Source organism: Python bivittatus, unplaced genomic scaffold (genome assembly GCF_059951505.1).
Source record: "Python bivittatus isolate LINGU-HERP-01145 unplaced genomic scaffold, Pbiv_v1 ctg000700_np1212, whole genome shotgun sequence".
Taxonomy (NCBI): domain Eukaryota; kingdom Metazoa; phylum Chordata; class Lepidosauria; order Squamata; family Pythonidae; genus Python; species Python bivittatus.
The window spans coordinates 15,292,048-15,312,442 of NW_028277098.1; the positions used below are offsets into that span (position 1 = coordinate 15,292,048).

At 37.4% G+C, this 20,395-nt stretch overlaps 1 protein-coding gene across 1 annotated transcript in view; it reads right to left on the reverse strand.

The window, feature by feature from the left end:
- Window positions 1-383: 383 nt before the first annotated feature.
- Window positions 384-20,395, reverse strand: part of LOC103055801 (complement factor H-like) — a 41,192-nt gene continuing 21,180 nt past the window's right edge. The window contains exons 7-13 of the mRNA XM_088154387.1: window positions 11,681-11,860; window positions 7,081-7,257; window positions 5,118-5,294; window positions 2,985-3,167; window positions 2,252-2,448; window positions 1,845-1,928; window positions 384-866 (exon numbers count right to left, since the gene is read on the reverse strand). Coding sequence (XP_088010513.1) covers window positions 1,884-1,928; window positions 2,252-2,448; window positions 2,985-3,167; window positions 5,118-5,294; window positions 7,081-7,257; window positions 11,681-11,860 — 959 coding nt within the window. The 3' untranslated portion in view covers window positions 384-866; window positions 1,845-1,883. The remainder of the gene's footprint in view (window positions 867-1,844; window positions 1,929-2,251; window positions 2,449-2,984; window positions 3,168-5,117; window positions 5,295-7,080; window positions 7,258-11,680; window positions 11,861-20,395) is intronic.

The following is a 20,395-nucleotide window of genomic DNA, read 5'->3' on the forward strand; positions in this document are numbered from 1 at the left end:
GCAGGTGGCAGGTCGTTACAAATATTTTTTGAAGGAATGTAGTTTGGAAAATCCTGGACCAGTTTCTAAGATTTAGCTTAATCTTTCATTGTTTAAAAATAATTATATAATCCGATACTGTGGAAGAGAAAAAAAGAAAAATGGAACAACAAACAAAACCTTGTACCTGTTTGTGATTTCCCCATGTTAGACTTTAGGACAGCAGAAATCCATTTTGCTGAACCTCCCTCTGATTCGGAACATCAAGTTAGAGTATGCTGCCTCCAGGGCAACCCCAGGAGGACCAGACTGTTTCTGGATCTTGGAGTGGCCCATGAATTGGAGTGTTTACTGTATGCTTCTCTTTTTTACAAAATGTATTACAAATTGTTTGGCAGTAAAAATCATTTTTGGATTTTTTTTATTTTTTAAAGAACTCAACACATCTATATGCTAAAAGTATACATTCCAATTATCCCTTGTCATTACTTTAATATGGGCTGCTGACTGATAATTCTGATTAATCAAATGTTTACAGCTAAACTCTATATGGAAAAAAACTACATTCCTAACTCTAGATATATTTTTAAAAACGCATATAATACTACATTATAATACTTTATCTGCCTTAAAGATGTCTACAAACTTGTTTATAAATCGTATCATTTTCCCAGTAATAACAGTTGGTAAAATGTGGCTTTTACAAAGTAGGCTTTTAGGTTCAGATCCATTGTTAATAGCTGTAGACAGTCCAGACAAAATAAATTTTTGAAAAGGAGAATCCAGCTTCACGTGGTCATATGAAAGAAAACGGTATATGATTTTTGACATCCATCTCCTGGTTCAAAAAGGCTGCTGTATATGTCGTGTCATTCATTTACTTAGAGCTATAAAACACAATGTGGACAATGAAGAAATAAATTTGCATGTTTGCATTTTAAACGGATGCATCTTGATCTGAAGCAGAATGCAGCCTCTGATAATTTTAAGATATTAAACTGTTTTTGTAAATGGGCAATAAGACTCTGAAATGTCAGTATCTCAGTTTGTTAAACCAAATGGCTAAAATTACTCAAGTGACTCAAAAGTTGTAGATCACTCCATCACTGAGCAATTTCTTTCTTTCTTTCCTTTTTAAAATTATTTTTGACACAATAACATGCAATAAACTTTAAGAACTGATATTTTAGGATATCAACTCTGGCAGCCAGAGTGAACCTGAAGCCCAACATTTGAAATAGGAGCGGAAAATTATGTGATGCCAAATTCCAATTCACCCTCACAGGGGATGCTCTGAGGAAAGATGGAATGGAAATGCCATGGGGCTAAAGGAGAGGTTTCCACACACTTCAGCCCCAAGACAGAGGAATCTCCTGGTCTTCAGTCTTGGAATCTGCCAGGATTCAGCAACAGACCAGAAGAGATGAAATGATGGCAGCTATTGTATCTTCCTGTCCCATTCCTAACTGTTTTAGGGATCAGCCCCCCACACCATAACACTTCTCTGCCATTGCTCTGAATGGAAGGAATTTCATTTAGATCACAGGGGCCTTAAGAGCTGTCCTGATTTAGAACAATTGCAGAAGACCAAGTTGGCTTGCGATCAATTTCGTCCACAGCTTTAGCTGCCAGACCTTTGGCCTTTTAAATATTTCAAGTGCTTTTCAATGCACAGTTATATATATAATATACAAAAACAGCAAACTCATCAGGCTTCTCTCCTTCTATGTTATCGGAAGGGACCTTGCGGCTGAAGATGATTGAGAGGGAGCCATCTTTTTCATTTTATGGGACATATCCCTGAAATAATGTTTTATCCAAGTTAACCAGGGAAACCTGAAAAAGTTTAGGCATAAATCACTCACCATTCAGCTACGTTCATGACTGATTCTATCCAACTGGGATTAACGACTGCAGTCATTTTGGCAGTCACGTGTATCAAAAGACACCTGGAAAACAGAAGAAAATTATTTTTCTTTTTCAAATCAGCTTATTGAAGATGGGGAGAATACAGGGAAAGATGACAGTAACATGGGAAAGGAGAAAGATGAGAGAGGAGTAAGAACACAAAGGGAAGGAGCTAATGAAAATCATTTGAAAAGCTGGTTTTATGTTCCAAGTTGAGATTCAGAATGGTTTCCAGATCTGACAATAAAGACATATTATTACAAAACCAACCATTTGTTATTTTAAGGCACACATCTCTCTATAGGTTGGGGAGGTAAAATGTTAATATTGGTGAACTACAGTATTTTTCTGACAATATACATACATCAATGCAATGTGGATACTGAAATTTCCCATCCACGCAACGAACCCTAAATGGCCTGGAATTTGGATGTGGATGATAGCCTCTTTTACACTGAAATTCAACTGTATTTCCAGCCTCAGAATATACTTTATCAAAGTGCCTCCACTTCAGCATTATATTGTTTTTTCTCATATCTTCTTCACTTGCTGTACAAGGAACTACAGAAGGAAAAAATCAGATGATATATAGAAGTTTTATTTTACACTGAAGAATTCCTTTGATAGAGATTAAAGTTTATGTTGCAATAGTAAAAACAGTTAGAGATCTAAATAAATGATTTTTTCTCTGCTATTATCCCCCCCCCCTTTCCTTTTGTCTTTCAACTGTTATCGGTCATGAAATAAACTGCCTGACTTATACAAACCTCTTTTAAGCAAGACAATATTCTATGTGTAAAAGGCAGAAGGAAAACATTTTAGTCCCCTTCTTCTTCCAGATTCCCTCATGCTGAAGGTCTGAATTATGCAAAGACCAAGTTCAGGAAACTGCTGTTAAGATGTGACTTCAGATCTTCTTTCTCTCTGAGATAATTTCCTTATCTTGGTTCACAATACAACAGCTTCTAGTTCCACTACAAGGCAGTAAAACGCCTTCTGACAATAACATGCTGACACAACAGCTTTGTCGTCAGGAAATTTATACATTTCCAGAAGTACAATATTTGTCTATAAAGAATTATAAATATTACTTATACCTCTGCATGTTGGTGCTTGGGACCAATGGCCATTTTGACAAGTCACTCTTGGAGATCCTTCCATTGTATAACGATTTTGGCATTGATAAGTTACAAATTCATATGAGGAATAGGTTGACTTGAGTGTCTGCAAGACGTCTGCATCATCCACAAGAGGTGGGCGTCCACATTTTCCCTTCATATCTACATTAGATACAGAATCTATTGAGCAATACTCCTCATGATTACAAATATTATAGTGTACACACAAATGTTTATATGTTTGTTCAGTAAGGAACTACAATGCAAAATAATACTAATACAAATTCTTATTTTGAAAAAGCAACAATGTCATACAGCTTGTTTAAGTGATGGGCCGAGAATGATTAATAAGTTGTCCCTAAGGTTGTCTTCCAGCTTTAGAAAGTCTACCATCAGCACTTTCTTAGTACCTTAGGCAGATCTGTGATAAAACGAATAGCACTTGCTTTGGGATTAATGGAATCTCCCCACAAGGGGTTCTTAATTTTACTACTCACTTTCTATTAATAACTGTTCAAATCCTGCACTAATAGGATGTGTAGTTTTTTATAGGATACCTCAAAGTCTTCTGCTTTCTGAAAAATCTTTGTCCATTTTGACCCTGATGCCTGGAACTTCTACCTGTTCCTCTAATTAGACTTTTTTCCATGATGGCTTTGGTTAACATGTAGGAGAAGACATCTACGAGGAGGGAGGATGTCCAGTGGGGGTGGGGGAAGAAAAGTGTGTACAACCTCTACCCCTTTTGAATGAGTTTCGCACAGAAATAAAAAGGGGTGGAATTTGCATTTTGATGAAAGCACCAGATCTGGTGAACTTTCCAATTGAATAATTCTAGGATTCAGTGGTTCTTAGCTGTAGTGTCAACCCTTCAAAGTAGACCAGATCAGGAAACAGACTCCACAGGAAGACTGGAACTGTACATTATTGAGACGGGTCTTAGTAACAGAATCTTGCAAGTCTTTCTGTGTCTTCCCTTCCCTTCCCCGTATACTCCAAGGAGTCAGGATGGGGGGTAGTCTGAATCTCTTCAGAGCACTGTCCCACCTCTCTGGACTTAATACATGTTTCTTCTGCATGTGGTGTTTCCTTAACGGCCTCTGGATTCTTTCTCCAAAGTCACCTTCCTGGCTCTACCTATCTAGGGACTTAATGGGTTGTCCCTGTAAAGAAAAGTTTGTGGAAAGTATATAAGGCTAGAGGACAGCCATTGGAAGAGACAGAATTCCACTGGGAACTGGGTTTAGGCCCAATACAACCAGAAGATAACTCCTTAAAGGCATGCAGGAAGAAGAGGTAATGAAGACTCCTACAGGATAGAAAGAAAAGCCAGTATTTGAAGAGTTCTGAATTGTGTAATAGCACACCCTTCCAGGGGAATCAGGGTGCCAGCCAAATGTAAGACTGAGATACTCACATTAGCAGATATGAATCAATCCATTGACGGGATATTTGGGCAACGATTGGACTGCTTTTTGGACCTTGGTTTTCTGTAAACTGCCCAGAGTTGTTTTTTAATGAGATGGGCGGTGACAAATTGAATGAATGAATGAATGAATGAATGAATGAATGAATGAATGAATGATTGAATAAATATCCTCTCCCCCGAAGTGAGGCTGGCTTCATTATTTGACTTTCCGAAGGTCCCTCAAAATCTGGTTGTGCCATCAGGCCTGGGGAGCCCAGGGGACTGGTAAATTATTAAGGTAGCTACATTATTGTTAACATCTCTTTGCCTAATATTCCTTCTCTTTTAGTTTTGTTTTTTATAGTTTTTAATGTTTTTAACAATAATTATAACACTGCTTGTTTCGTATTTATTGACCGCCTGTTTTTAGCTTTGTTGTGCGCTGCCCAGAGTCAATTGTCATGAGATGGGTGGCTATATAAGTCTGATAAATAAATAAATAAATTTTACTGAAAGCATATTCTACCTTCATAGTTCAACAAGACAGATTAAATTCTGAGGGACAGTATATAACTTTAGCAGTAAAATACTGAAAAAGCCTGATAGAACCTTTTCAGAATAACATGCAGGACCCTGTAAAGTAGAAGCAAATTCATTTCCAATTCTATCCTCACTTCTGCATATAAAGATCTGTACATAAATACCTGCACAATGTGGTTTTTCTGTCCAAAGTTTCTTCACACATGTAACGTAAGAGCGTCCAATAAGACTGTAACCCGAGTGACATCGATAGCTCACCTTCTCCAGGGGCAAATACCTTTCCTTTATTAGACCATTAATCCGACCATTTTCAATTTGAGGGGGAGAAATACATGATACATCTAAAATGATTAAAAAAAAAGGTCCCATTCGGATAAAGTGCATTTTGTTTTCCCAAAGCAAACTTATCTAAACATGCCTCTGCTTTTAAAATCAAAACTGACAACCCACATCATATGGAATGGAAAACACAATGGTTGGCCCTGCAGGCTTAAGGTGCTTTCCACTGACTTGGGGTGAAAGTGAAGCTACAGACAATGGATCTCCTCTTCCTCCTACAGCGACTGTTTCTATCATCTTGCAGAAACGAAATTGGTGCTTTACATCATTACTACCATGCAACTTGATCAGCCTTAGATTACTGGTGGTGGATTGTTTGTGTAAATAATTTGCCCTGAAACTTCCTTTGCTGGATGAATATTAACCTGGGGTTGGGGGAACCCCAATGAAGTATATAATCTATTGTCTAATGTTGTTTGTAAAAGCTAAAGAAGAACACAGATGAAAGTTTGGTAACTGCGCTTTAGAACGATTCTGAAATCGAGTATTGAAAACTGCACTATCCTGCGAGAAAATTAATTAGTAAACCCTTCTATGAACAACATGCGGAGAAGGAGCTGTCTAATGCATCTCTGCATGATGAACTATTCTGGTCTTTTCCCCTCCCTTCAGTCTCTCGTGAAGCTGGATAGCGAAGCGATGGATGCAGCTGTGATGGGCGGGGAGGAGAGGTTGGCTCAGTGGCCCCTGATCTGTGGGGTTCGACAGGGTCAGTCCTCTTTCCCCTGCTGTTTAACATCCATAGGGAGCCACTGGGCAAGATCATCTGACCGTTCAGGGTGCCGTATCATCAGCTATCCTAGGCTGTGAGGGAGATGCGCTCAGTGTCCCTTCCTGGTGCTTGGAAGCTGTCAGATCTGGGTGGGGGAGAATAGGCTGAGATGAAGGCTAGTAAATGTTCTCTTTCTCTTTCTTACTGTTTGTAGTTTTCCATTTCAGGGCTGTTGTTTTGCTGTTTTTATAGCTGGATATTTTATTTGTACTCTAGATAAGCAGTTAAGAGTCTCTAAACTGTGGTGGGGCAGAAGTGGGGAAAATACATTAACAAACAAGCTTGATCATTCAGAGCAGCCAAGGCAGACACATGTGCTACTTCCAGACACAATAAGATCTGTCTCTCATCCCGCGTCTCCATGACCTCATGGAGACTGGGAGTATCTTCATAGGCTGACCCAATTAGGAAATGCTGAAGCAGAGGAAATGCTGCCAAGAGTGTTGAGCGGGATTTCCTCTTGAACAGAAGAACAGACGTTTCCCACTGGAGGAGTTTCTGTTTCATCCACCTCCCAGTGTCTCTACCCACTAGAAGTCAAGGCGCCAATTGCTGCTTGCCATGGCCTCTTCATCCTTCCTGCCAATCTAAAGGGTAGTCTTGCAAATCCTCTGCGAAGTGGTGACTTAATTTTTTTCCTCACTGATTAGAGGCTATGTTTTGTTCCTTCCTGCTGGTCAGCTGGAGGGAAGGCTGTCCTACTTAGGGAGTGGATAAGGAAACCTGTGGGATGGAAGGTGGTGGGTGGGAAAATGATGTGTGTCTCAAAGTACCCACAGGCTTACCTATTTGTCAAAGGAAAACTAGGAGCAATGACACAGGATCAGCTCCTCCTAGGGTGGATGGTTCAGGTTAATAATACCTAATTTCATTCCAGAATTTTAAAAAATGCTCTAAGTAAAAACAACAACAAGAATGCCCTCATTTCTCACATTTCCCCTCTCTGTACTCTCCAGGTGAATTTTGGCTCACAGCAAGAACATCTGGAATATATCCCATAGATTATACTTTCCTACCTTCACATCTTGGTAAATGTAACCACTTCTTTTCTGTACATGTTACAGTAGCTGATCCAGATAGTTCAAAACCATCATTACACTGATAATTTATTTTCTGGCCGGGCAGGTACTTTTCTCTTCTATCTTCCATAATTATCGCATTTTCAACTGTAGGGGGTTCTGGACAGGTTGTATCTAAATGGAGAGAAGATGCAAATAAGTCGTTTTTGTTATTTACTATTAATTTATCAGGGATAGAGATAACAGTGTTCAGATTTTTCAGACATTCCCAAAAGGAGAAAAGGATCAAAGCAAAAGGGTTGTAACCCCTGTTCAATGCCTATTTAATTCAGGCTTTAAAAATATTCTGCCATATCCACATTATCACATTAGGAGCTTTTTTTTAGAATGGTCCCTCTATCCTCAATTTATCCATAGCGTCTATTCTCATATTTAACAGAAGATAAAGAGATTTGAGTGAGGAAGCTCATCTGCTATACAAATTGTTCTGCTGTATGGATATCGAAAAATTGTCTGAAGTGACTGTAGCTGCTATCTTTGTTGGTGGGAACAAATTATTTCCTATCTAGATTAATGAGAATAAATTTAAAAATACAGACTCATGCCAGGTGAGTATCCACAGTATTCAAATGATCAGGCATGGAAGCTTTAGAAATGTTGGCTATTTTTCTCAAACGAGGATATCTGAAGCATACAGGATAGGTTGGCTGAAGAGAGAAAATTTGTCTAGAACGTTTAATATTTGCAAAGCTTTAGGATTATCATGTACCAGCTTTATTTATTAATACAATAATTACTAGAAATCTTTGCTTTTAGCTTCCTCTCCCAAGTTCCTTTCTTTGTGCCACTCTAGATTACAGAAGACCTTCTTTCCACAAAAAGTAATTCCTCGTAACAGCACGTGGTGTTTCTGAATCTTTAGCAGTCTCTTTAGAATGTTCCCTGATCATTAGGCCAGCTTAGGTCATGATACAGGTCAATAACATCAACAAAAGAAGGGAAGAGAAGAGAAAAATTGTGGCCTACTCTTCAAGTTATAAGTCTACATTTTGTTAAAGGATGTTCGAACATGGGAGGTGTAGAGTAAATATGCTGGTTAGCAAGTGTTAAAATATTTTTAGATGCAACAATAGTCTTTGAGAGAAGATATCCTATAAAAGTGAAGGAGCCAAAAAGGCTAAAGATATTACACCCATTGTTGCTTTGAATCCATTTCCATCCCTTCAACTGTCTCAATATGACAAATGAAAAGTACATGGAAACAAGATAACTGCTAGTTGTTAAAATTAAAGCTACCATAGATAAAAAGAGTATCCTGACACCAACTTGGATTGTTGACTTTTTAAGGTGAGAGATGCACAGCTTCTATTAGCTAGAAGGACATAGCAGCCTTTGCTAGTCAAGGGATTTTCTGTAAGAGTTTTCTAAATTTTAAGGAGTGAAATGGGTGTCTTAAGCATCTGCAAGACATCTATCTATCTATCTATCTATCTATCTATCTATCTATCTATCTATCCATCCATCCATCCATCCATCCATCCATCCATCCATCCATCCACCCATCCATCTTGCACATTAACCTTGCCCCAAACATCTACAAATGTTTTTAGAAAGCCCAATTTTTGATGTCACCAACTGTATACTGTAGATTGGTAGAGTTGTAGGGTTGTACTACTGTAGAGTTGGTGGCATCAAAAATTGGGCTTTCTAAAAACATTTGTAAGGTTGTCAGGATACTCTTTTTATCTTTTTGGGGTGATAAAAAGAATGCTGGTGGGCCACATTTTCTGTATCCTGGTGTAAGTGGAGCAAAATCATGAATGGCTAACTTCAATTTTTTGAAGTAATGCAAGAGAAATAAAATACAGGCCAAGGATAGATTATGATATAATTAAAAAAGACCTCTATCATCCACATTAGGCCAGCTAAAGAAACAAAACAGTAGTTAGGGACAGTCAGAAACGGCTGAGAAGGAGGGGAGGGGGGGTAATCAGAGCATTTCATATCTGCATATTGTGTAAAATTTAGCAAAATAGAGCCAATGGTTTGGTTATTTAACATGCACGATTAGGGAAATGTTTTGATTTATGATACTGGCTTTCATAGTTCAGGGCTTTTCAGGGTTTCTTCTTGCAAAGTATTCCTGCGTGGGAAACTGTCAGTTTCAGAAGTCCAATACATGTTTTTAAATACAATCCAAAATATTGCAGAAGATCATGAGAGCTAATCTATACGATTGAGTCAGAAAAGCATAAATTAATCATGCATAATTTAAATATAATCGCAGTATATATTTACTAATGCTTTAACTGCAATATAATTGCAGTATATATTTGCAGTATATATAATTACAGTAGATGTTTGCAGTACATAATTACTAATGCTTTTTCTTTACCAAGCAAACAAAAGAAGATAATGAACAAGGGGACTTTTTATAATCTCTGGTGGACTTGTAAAAAAGCTAAAACATTTTGGAATCATATGCATATCTTAGTTTAGAAGGTATGTTGTTTAAAGATTAATATACAATCGAAACCAGAGACTTTTCTTTTGGGTTTGATGGGCAAACAGCTGGAAAAAAAACATGGAGCTTTATTTTTATATAAGATAACAGCAGCAAGGCTTTTATATGCACAGAGGTGGAAAGGCTTGACATTCCCTGCGATGGAAGAATGGATGGTGAAGTTGATGGAATTGGCTGGAATGGCAAAGCTGACAGCTTGGATTAGAGAAGAGACATCAAGTAATTTTAATGCTGATTGGAAACCTTTTTTGGACTTCTTGTGTGAAACAGAAAAAAATGAAATTATGCTGTTTGGATTTGATGATTAGAAACAACACTGGAAACAAGACAATAGAAAAAATGAAAGTCATGTTGTAAACTTAGAGTAAGGGTTTAGTGTAAATTGTTACTTATATCTGTTGTGAGGAAGTTGGAAGTCATTCTTACTTCTATTTTTTTCTTTTCTTTTTTGCTTTCTGCACTTTTGACTTTGTTCTCTCTCTCTTTTTCAATCTTTTTCTCTTTTCTTAATCTTTTTCTTTAATGTTAGTTTTTGTTCGTTTTTACTGCTTTTATTCTAAAATCTAATAAAGTTATCTGAAAAAAAGAAAAAATGATGACTGGACCTATAACAATATGAGAAGTCTGTGAAGTAACCAAAAAAAAGACCTAAAATGGGGGAAGCACCAGGACCAGATGGCTTACTGGCATCCTACGATAAATGTTTGGAAGATGATTTGATGCAACCCATACGAGGGATGACGAACTCTATTTTAGAAGAAGAATTGAAAGTTGGAAAGGAGCAAATATTGCTTTAATACATATGGAAGGTCAGGATCCTACTTTATCAAAAAAATATAGACTAATTTCTTTGTTGAATAATGATTATGAAATATTTACTATGATCTTGGCAGGAGGACTGAAAAGTGTCTTGCAAGATTTCATACCTGAAGATCAATGTGTTTTTTTTACCTAAAAGACAATGGAGAGGGCATGATGTGATCAGTGTTTTGTTGTTCAGCTTATTGCCGAGCCTGATGTTGTCTGGGGCTGAGAGGGGGTGACTGACCCAAGGTCACCTCCCTGTTTTTTTGTGCCATGGGGAGACTAGAAACTAGGTCTCCCCACACTTAGTCCAATACTTTAACCACTACACAGGGTTGGCCCTGCTAGATATAGACTATGGATGGATGATTATCATGAAATATAATTTTAAAAAAATTATATGCACACATTTTATACATTCACATACCTGTATGAGCTATCTATCTATCAACTTTTCTTAATTAATTAAATTAAGAAAGGTTTTTTAATGAAAACTGTTGGAAGACAGATTCCAGTTATGGTTCAATATGTTCTGCGAGCTTCCAATAGCAATTTTTTTTCACTGTGAATCTACAATGAACAGATCATTACTGAGGACATTATAACTAATCATTACAAATTGTTGGAAGCAAAAATTGGAGAAAATTCAATATATGACTACTTATCTTGAATTCTTCTAAATATTTTAGTTTGTATGTGAGAGTCCAATTTCTGGAAATTAATTTAAAATTAGTGGCAATTATACCTAATATTATGGAAATCATCAGGAACAACCTTCTTGATGAACTGATTTAGGCAACTGTATTATTAAAATGTTGGATTTCATTAACTTATGCAGACATCCAGGAGTTGGCTCCCAACTTAATTTTTCTTTTCTGCAACAAGTGTACCTATCTGTCTGTGAAAAAGAAACAGTACTGTATATGCCTCTTCATTTGACAAGCAGCTTTGCTGAAACCCATTTCTTGCAGGCTTACCGCATATCTAGAAAAAATCTTTTCAAGGAGAACGTGTGGAAATGCAGTGATACAATCTTGCCTATTCATCATTTGAAACAGGACCTCCTCCTATCATGTCTGCCCAGTATCCTGTCGCAACTAAGTAGGCACTTTAGATACAGTATGTGCAAATTCTACTAAAATGTCCTGGGTGAGATACGTCCCTTAGGCAGAACATTGGAAACTCATGTAAAACAATGTTAAAAAATAAATTTGTGCAGCAAAGATCAGCCCTTCTGTAATCATATTAATGCATGTCAGTTCTGCTTACCAACACATTTTGGTGAACGTGACCATCCATTCCTTGTGCATTCAACCACCTTTTCTGCATTATGTGGTTCAAAATTAAATCCAGGGTCACACTGAATTTGAATTAGATCCCCATCTTGATATATAGTTCTTTGAGGTCGGAAAGAACCATTAGATATTCCAGGAGGGTTGCATGTAATTTCTAGAGAAAATACAGTAAATCATATATTTCATATATTAAAAAAGCTTGTGCTCATATCATATTATCGGTATTGCTTCCTAATAGCACAGAAAAAAATACTGTTATTATTTTTAAAATATATATAGCCTGTCAGATCATTTTATAAAGCAGAAATATCTCCTAATGAGTCCTCACTAATTGAAAGCTGACAGTTGACATTTACAATAAAAGATACTGTGAAATTAGCCATCTTGATTAAAAGCATTTTTTGTACACTTGCATTTATTTGGAAGCTTGCAAATAAATTCAGCAACTTGTTATATTCATTCTTCAACTTGGTATCCCTGTACTTGGTATTAAGTCCTGCTGAATTCAAGGGGATTTTATTCTAACAGGAGTGCACAGCAGGGGCAGAGAACGACATCTCTTCCAGATGCCAAATCTAGCCCCACATGCTCCAGTGGGCTAGATGATACCAAAGGGTGGGAGGTATCATGGGGAAATCCTAATCCCAGACAGAGTGGATTATCCATCATACGTCATCCATTTCTCCTTGTAGATGAATACTACATTGCCTCCCTCTTGCCTCAGAAGATCTACCATGTGCTTCTTCTAAGGGGAATAGACCCATCAAAAACACAATGATTGGAGCCACTCTGTACCTGCCCTGACTGGGACAGCTTCTAGGAACTATGGGATGCATCACCACATAAAACCCACACAAATGATTTAGTTAGAAATGAGCTTTGTCTTCCCAACTGGAGAAAGTGCAGAGATCTCCTAGAATAATGGGTCAGCTCCGCCATCAGGCAAAGTGCATTGGGCACCCATGGGGATGAGAAGGATAGTAAGTTAGAGTAGGCTCATGGACCAAAGGTTCCTCATTCCAAGTGTATCAGGTTGAGTTGGTATGTTGAGTTGGTAGTCCTATAGGGTGGCATTTTCCAAAAACAGAGCAAATATCCATGAAACATTGTTGATCGTACTACTTTTTCAGCAATGAGATATTCCAGTAACAGAGCACTTTACCCAGCTTTATCCTCTTTTGGAAGACTGTCTTAGGAGACTTGATTTGGATTGGTTTTATAAGAGGCCAGTACAGTATGAGGGAAGCATACCATAAAATCTGACAACCTCAAATTTCCAGAGCCAGAGAAAGCGATACAGAATCTGAAAAGGTTCTTCCAGGGCTCAAACAGATCTCTTCTCTGTATATTTGCCTTTCATTCATGCTTAGTCCAAATTATAGTCTATAGCCATTTCTAACAAAATAACTCTTACATGATACACTCTTACACCACCCTGGGCAGGTGGGGCAGAAGTCTCTTTCCCTTGTGCAGAAGGAAATGTTCATAAAGAATTCTTATTAGAAGAACTTCACTTATAGCTGCTGGGAGATGTCACTTCCACACTGTTTATTTCCATGTTGAGTTTTTTTTATAGAAAACTATAAAGTCCCAAGTCACAGTCACATGATGTTGTGCTTAATGACCATAGCCAGAACTGCCATCATAAATCAGCACAGTCACATGATATTTCACTTTCCAACTGCGTGCTTAGTGATGGAGTTGCCAGTCCCAGTTGCAGTTGGTAAATGAGGACTACCTGTACAGAGCAAAAGTCTATATCAATTTTAGGTAGCTATGACAGAGAGCATGAGCGGGGAAGATTCTGGAATGGAGCTTCAAGGTTGTCAGAAGGGGGGAGAGACATTCCAGGACAAGCACCTCTTCAGCCTGCAACAAGACTGTGGGAAAATGAAGAGGATGGGGCTGGCTCCTCCTTAGCGCCTCACGGAGTGTATTCTCTAGTAGCTGTAGGTAAGTTTAGTCTGGCGAGATTCCATCTAATAGGTAAAGTCAGTAAAGGAACTGTACTGCACTGGACGGCCTCATTGTGGTCTTGGGCTGAACCTGACAGTAGCATTGTTCAAGTAAGGTATAGTAACCACTGGATATTATCATATCTAGTTCCTTAATTAAGTGAAGCAAAGTCTCTCAAATTTGATATGAATTCACTAAGCTGATGGAAGTGTTTAATCATCTCATCAAATTATAAACTCATCAAATAATGCAATATTTGATGAGGAATTTGGAATTATACATCTGTGATACCCTTGAAGTATCTGCCATTACAAATTGCCAGAAAGCCACACATTTTTAGAGAAAAATAAAAAATGGGAGGCATTCATCCTGTTACCAAATAACTGTTCCTTAAATGAATGCAGCAGAAACCACTTCCCTCAGTAACCCCTTGATTTCCCTTCTGCTTAACTTACCTTTTGGAGAAGAGCAACTTGGCCAGAGAAGAAAAGCAGCAACCAGGAGCAGCCAGCTCTTCATAGCTCTTCAGGCAATGTCCGAAGCACAAAACCTCCCAGCATTGATCCCTTCCTCCCTTTTTGTTTGTTTGGGGGTTTTTTTCCCCTTTGGTTGTGTTTTGGTTTTTTTTGAGGGTGAAATATTACTGGAATAAGGATACGGCCTTGTAGCTAAGTGAAGACTCCACAGTAGCTTTGTGAGCTGTGTGTTGCAATGGTAACAGCAAACAAATAAAGCAACGGTTCAAGACACTGAAGGAGGTGATTAAACTTTTGTTTTTGTTTTGTCTAAATGCTTCTCTGCCCTGACTCTCTCAAAGAGAAACCACTAAAAGGTTTTTGAGATACCTCCGGATTTCTTAAAACTACATTCTAAAGCAAATGAATAGACACCATATGAACTACTCTCATTGCCACAAGGCAGTGTGGTAGAGCAGGCCCTTTCTGAAGCGGTGCGGACATGTACAAAAGATGGGCTTAAATATCGGGTTTGAATTTTAGAAATAATTTCTGGCACTCTATCTCTGGAAAGTGGCTGTTGGAAGTTGAAAAGCTCCCTCTGACTCAGGCCTAGGAATCAGGAAATGGGCTTTATGAAAACAGTCTCATTCTGTTGATTTTCTCGCTAAAGACATTTTAAAATGTTCTTTCTCCAAGAGGAACACAAGGGGCTATGGATTGTCTACAAAGACAAGCTTATAGCAGCAATTCTAAGGACAAATCCTAGTGCTTGCCTCAAATGAAGACCTTTCAGATGCCAACTGCAGCATTGCGTCTGGTGCCCAGTGAGGAATGTGGAAAGTTGCTTCGAGAAATTTTGATTTTTAACTTGAAAAAATCCTAAGGGCAGCAGGTCAATATTTGTTGAGAAACGTCAAATAATTCTAGACCTCTTATGAGCATAATCAGTCATGATTCTTATCTGTTTGGTCCAGGTATCTAATGCTTGGAAGATAATGCCTAAATATTTAAAGAATCAAACTTGTTGTATGTTTATCCCACCTATCACCTAGATATGTCGATGTAACTCAGAGTTTTTGGGAAAAACCATAATTGTCTCATTATAATTTGTATTTAGTTTCAGCTTTTTCCAATATAATGCAAGAGCCCTAAGCTTCCTCATAATTCCAGTCTTACTGATAAATAAAATTGCAATATCAGCTGCATGCAGTAACGTGGGATATGGTTTATCTACTAGATCTGGGCTAAGCATGTGAAATTAGCACTTCCACCATTCCATTTGTCAGGAAATCCTTGTAAATGAGAATTGTATCACTCATGATTAAAGACTAGCTTTCTAAGAAAAGGGACGGTAATGCAATTACCTGGGAAAGAATGTGCAGTTGTGATTGTCAACAACATTCATGGAATTCTCTGCTAACTAACGGCTAACGCTCTGGCTAAGGGCAGAGGCCTAATTTAGAGAGGAAGCACTGTACAGGACTTTCTTTGATAATACTTTAAGTTAGAGCCCCGCAGGGACTTTTCCCCCTTAACAGCATAAGGCAAAAGCTCTCTGTGCACAGATTCTGCAAGGAACTTTTTGCATCAAACACTGTCTAAAGATATATACACTACACACTCACATGTTCAGAAATAGACACAGACACAGGGAGGCCTAACACCAAGGATGTAACATCCTTCTCAGTTTCTCTTCCACAGCTGTGCTGTTAAGTAGGTAAGCCTATACATATTTTGGATTGTGGAATTAGACCGAATTTAAATGTTAATGCTTAAGTACATAGGGCTTAGAAATTGGAATGCGGTATCAAAACTTGCTAAATGCTACTTTAGCCATTATTTCTTTATTCTACTTTCTTGGCATACTCATGATTCCTGTGGTCAACTTTTCATTAAAGAAATAAACATTCTTTCTCTTCTCCAAATGTATGTTGCCCCATGACCTTTACTAAATATGGAAAAACTATTTCATACATTGGAATAAGTAGAAATTAAGCCCATCAGGTTAGATAGTAATTGTTTAGTTGTTAGCAAGAAGTAATTGTTTGCTGTGCAATATCCACAGAGTATCCTGGTCCTCAGAGATCACTCCAGGTGGGATCTGGGAAGAGGAGTATCACTTGGCCTATAATCTGATGAATTCATCAATTTGTTGAACATAAGCAGTGCCAGAATACATTCTTGTTTTACTCTGTTCTGTGTGGGGATTGGTCTGAATAGTCCATAGCTGCAATAACTAACTTTCACTGCGATCTAAAGATGAAACATCCTGATCTTACTAGTGATGAAATGTTCTAACCTCTCCCCCCTTGAATGAGAAGGCTAGAGTGTGTAGAACCAGTAGACTTCTGGGGAGGAAGTGTGAAGCCTCCAGCTTTTTTTCACCCTATGGGTCAAGCTGTGTCACTACAATCACAATCAAGATTGCAATAGTTATAGAATAGGACCAGTCTTTGGGTAATTGTATTTTAATTATGTGAGTGAAAAGAGATGCTTAATCAATGGCCTACCAATTGATTTGGCTGCCATCTATTAGGCAGTGCGAACCTGTGGAACCTAGGTGTCACTGCCTTCTTTGATGCACTGCCTACCCTATAGAACAATATCCTCCCAGAGATCTGGATGGCTTCGATCCCCTTGGCCCTTTGCAAGGGATTAAATTGCTGGTTGTGTCTGGGCTTTTGGGCTGGGAGGTTAAGTGAGTCCTGTTGGTTGATTTGTTAAGTTCTGTTCTTTGGATTAGAAGTGGAGTGAGTTTTAGATGTTGTGCATATGTTTATTTTTTATAATTTGTTTGTATTTGCTGCTTAAAGTCACTGTTGTGAGATGGGCAGCTATATAAATTGTTAAAACAGGTATTAAAATACTTCCCATTTTCCATAAAGTTATTCTTTAACTGTCTTCAAAGGAGGGAACCAGGAACCAAGCTGAGAATGACCACTGAACTGACAACAGAAGTTATATCCCTCTGAGCCCCTGATAGAAGCAAATCTACAAAAAGTGGAAAACAGTAGAGGGAAGCAAGCAGTGACTTTAGCTTTAAGTACCAGGTCATTCTGACAAAAAAGCTAACAAGTCCAGCTAGGAATTATGTCTTAAATTTAATCATTGATGCTCTATGGATTTATTATCACTCATATTCATGTTTTCCATACCTGCTCAGTAAAAGCAGTAAAAAATGTATGTTTCTATTTAACTAGGAAACCTATTTATAGCCCAGTTCCTCTTAATTAAGGACAGAGTGATATTATCCAGTCCAGAGCTTTCTGATGACCATTACAGTCATTCTATAGGAGAGTCTTTTCAACTGATGCCTGTAATTTTAGCAGGTCTATATTTTTAGTGTCTTTGCCATTGGGATTATTTAAAGATGAAAAGGGATTTTTTTTACACATTTTTGTTTCCTTTTTTTAAGGATAAAGTTTGATTCTATTGTTGCCTGGTGAGATTGATCTATCTCCTGGAGGGGGAGCTGAATTCTGTAGTCACATTCTTCAATATACAAGGAGAGGAGGTGGTGCTATAGAACATATTTCATTTGTAACTTTTATCTTTTATCCTTTACTTTTTTCTGTTTACTTCCCAGTAAGGAGCATAGGCTGCCATGTAAAAGCATGCCCCTGGTATTATCATGCAGCAAAACCAAGGCAGGAATCAGGGCTTCATATGCAGGCTTTGAGATTTCCAGCCTTTCATCTTGTGAGCCCAGCCTGTCACTCCAACTGTAAATAAAAATGAGTACATGTATGTTGCTGAACACCTAGGTGTGATGAGCATACTTTCAGGGAAATACGTGGTTATTAGGTTCATCAAGGTTAGCCTTATGAATTCTCTTCTCATGTACTAATCCAGTCAAGAATGGACTTCACTACTAATGTGCCAATCAAGTTAACATCAAGCATTTTAAAATAATATTTACATACTCTGGCCTTCCGCAAGCTGAGAAAGACTTTTTTTAAAGCTAGACATAATATCCTCCCTTCTGCATTGCTGCAAGGCAGGTAGCTAAAATTCCATTCGTATCTCTGGCCATGTGTTGCTAATGAGATAAAAACAATTAGCCATGTCCTACTACACTGTAGAGTTTACAGGGCCATTTGGATCAAGGTTATTTCACCCCTAGTATGCAACCTGAAAGATTGGGCAAGCACCTGGTGAAGTTCCTTTTAGAAGATCTGAAACCCTACATCACTCACTCAGTACCTAAGCTTTCTCTTACTGCAATGGAAATCAGACAAAAGCTGGTACAGGAATGCCTTTCTGGGGTGTTTTCTTTTAATTTCTTTGTGTTGCAGTTTTATGGATTATGGTTTATATTGTTAAATATGATCTTCTTGCTTTTAGGAACTATTTTGCAATAGTTTTTGGTTCATTGTGCTCTAGGCTTATAGATTATAGTTTTAAAGTTAAAAATACTATGTTCCTGAAAATAACTTTATCTTTAAGATACACTTTCAGTATCCTAATAGGGCCAGATAATGTGGCTCATGTAGAATTAAGAGAAAAAGAATTTTGTTTAAGATCAAGAGCAGTGCCAGAAAAGTCTGATGAAGGTAATAGACAGAAAGCTGTGGAGTCCTAATCAAAATTATTGGACTGGGATGAAGAAGATATGGAAGCAAAGTTGGACAAAATGTACAGAATTAATACATTCACATTCACATTAATATGAGAAAAATCCCAAGGGATATATTGGTGTACTTTGTATGAAAGAAGACACGGGACCAGGTCCTTCAATGACATTGCAATCACAAATTACAGGTTAACAACACAGATGTAATAGAGTTGAAAGAGATACCAATTAGAATATTATAAGAAAGAAAGAAATATAACTAACTGACAGATAAACATAAGCAAAACAGAATGCCATTTCACTGGGACAAATTGGAAGGAAGAATCCTGACATTCAGCCAACAGAGGTACAGGCTGAACTTTGTCCAAAGGGGAAGAGATTTTAATGAAAAGTTTAAAGAGGATCTGGAAAAACTACAATGAGGACAAGAGATGCAACACAAAGATCAAGAGGGATAAGCACAACAGGAAGATGAGACTGAGACTACATTCTTAGGTGCCACAGGACTCAATTTTTCCAAATTTGGAATACAGACATGGATTTATGATGCCTGACATGGAATATAAATGGAGCTAATGCTCCTCAAAAAATAAAAAAGGTCTTTCATTATTTGCAAAAAATTAAAACAAGATGTGATTTGCCTACAAGAAACACGGTAAGAAAGAAGGACAAAAAGTATTTGATCCATAAAAGTTTGGGACAAGAATCTGTATACACAGGAACAACTAAGAAGAATAGATGTGTTCTGTATCTAAATCCATAGTTGCAACCAAAGTTGATATTAAATTATGAACAAGGCAGATATATAGCTGTAATTAAATGAAAATTTTGCTAGTAGAACTATGTGCAACAAATGACAAAAGAGCTGTTTTTTAAAAGGACATTTAAAAATTAATGGACATGACATATGAACATTGGAGTCTTTTAGGTGACTGGAATGGAGTGGTTGGCCTACAAAAGGACAAAACTTCTGTGAAAGAACCTAACGCCAGGCAAACTTCCGAGAATGTTTTTTTTTTTTTTTTAATGATATAGGATTTGGAACTTATTGATATATGGAGACATGGAAATTCTAGAGAATGTAACATATTTTTCTGAAAAAAACATAGTTCTTTTTCAAGAACAGATATGTTATTGATTTCAAAGAATCTATCTACATATACTAATAAAAGAGATATAGTACCAACATGCAAGAAAAAAAAACATATCGATGGAGATTAAATGAAACTATATTACAGAAAGAATCAATACTTGAGGACTGTAAGAAAGAATTAAGAATTAAGAAATAAACCAGGGAAATGGTTGGTATATAAGTTGAGGGGAAAAAGGAGAAAAATGATATTAAAACTGCAAAAAATGGAATGCCATGGTAACAGATCATGTTACAATGCAAATAATTATTGGACTGGGATGAAGAAGATATGGAAGCAAAGTTCGACAAAATGTACAGAATTAATACATTCACATTCACATTAATATAAGAAAAATCTGTAGTTCTGTATCTAAATCTGTAGTTACAACCAAAGTTGATATTAAATTATGAACAAGGCAGATATATGGCTGTAGAAATGAAATGGGGTGAAATGAAAAAATTGCTAGTAGAATTATATGCACCAAATGACAAAAAAGCTGTTTTATAATGACATGTAAAGATTAATGGTCTTGACATCTGAAAGTTGGAGTGTCTTAGGTGACTGGGATG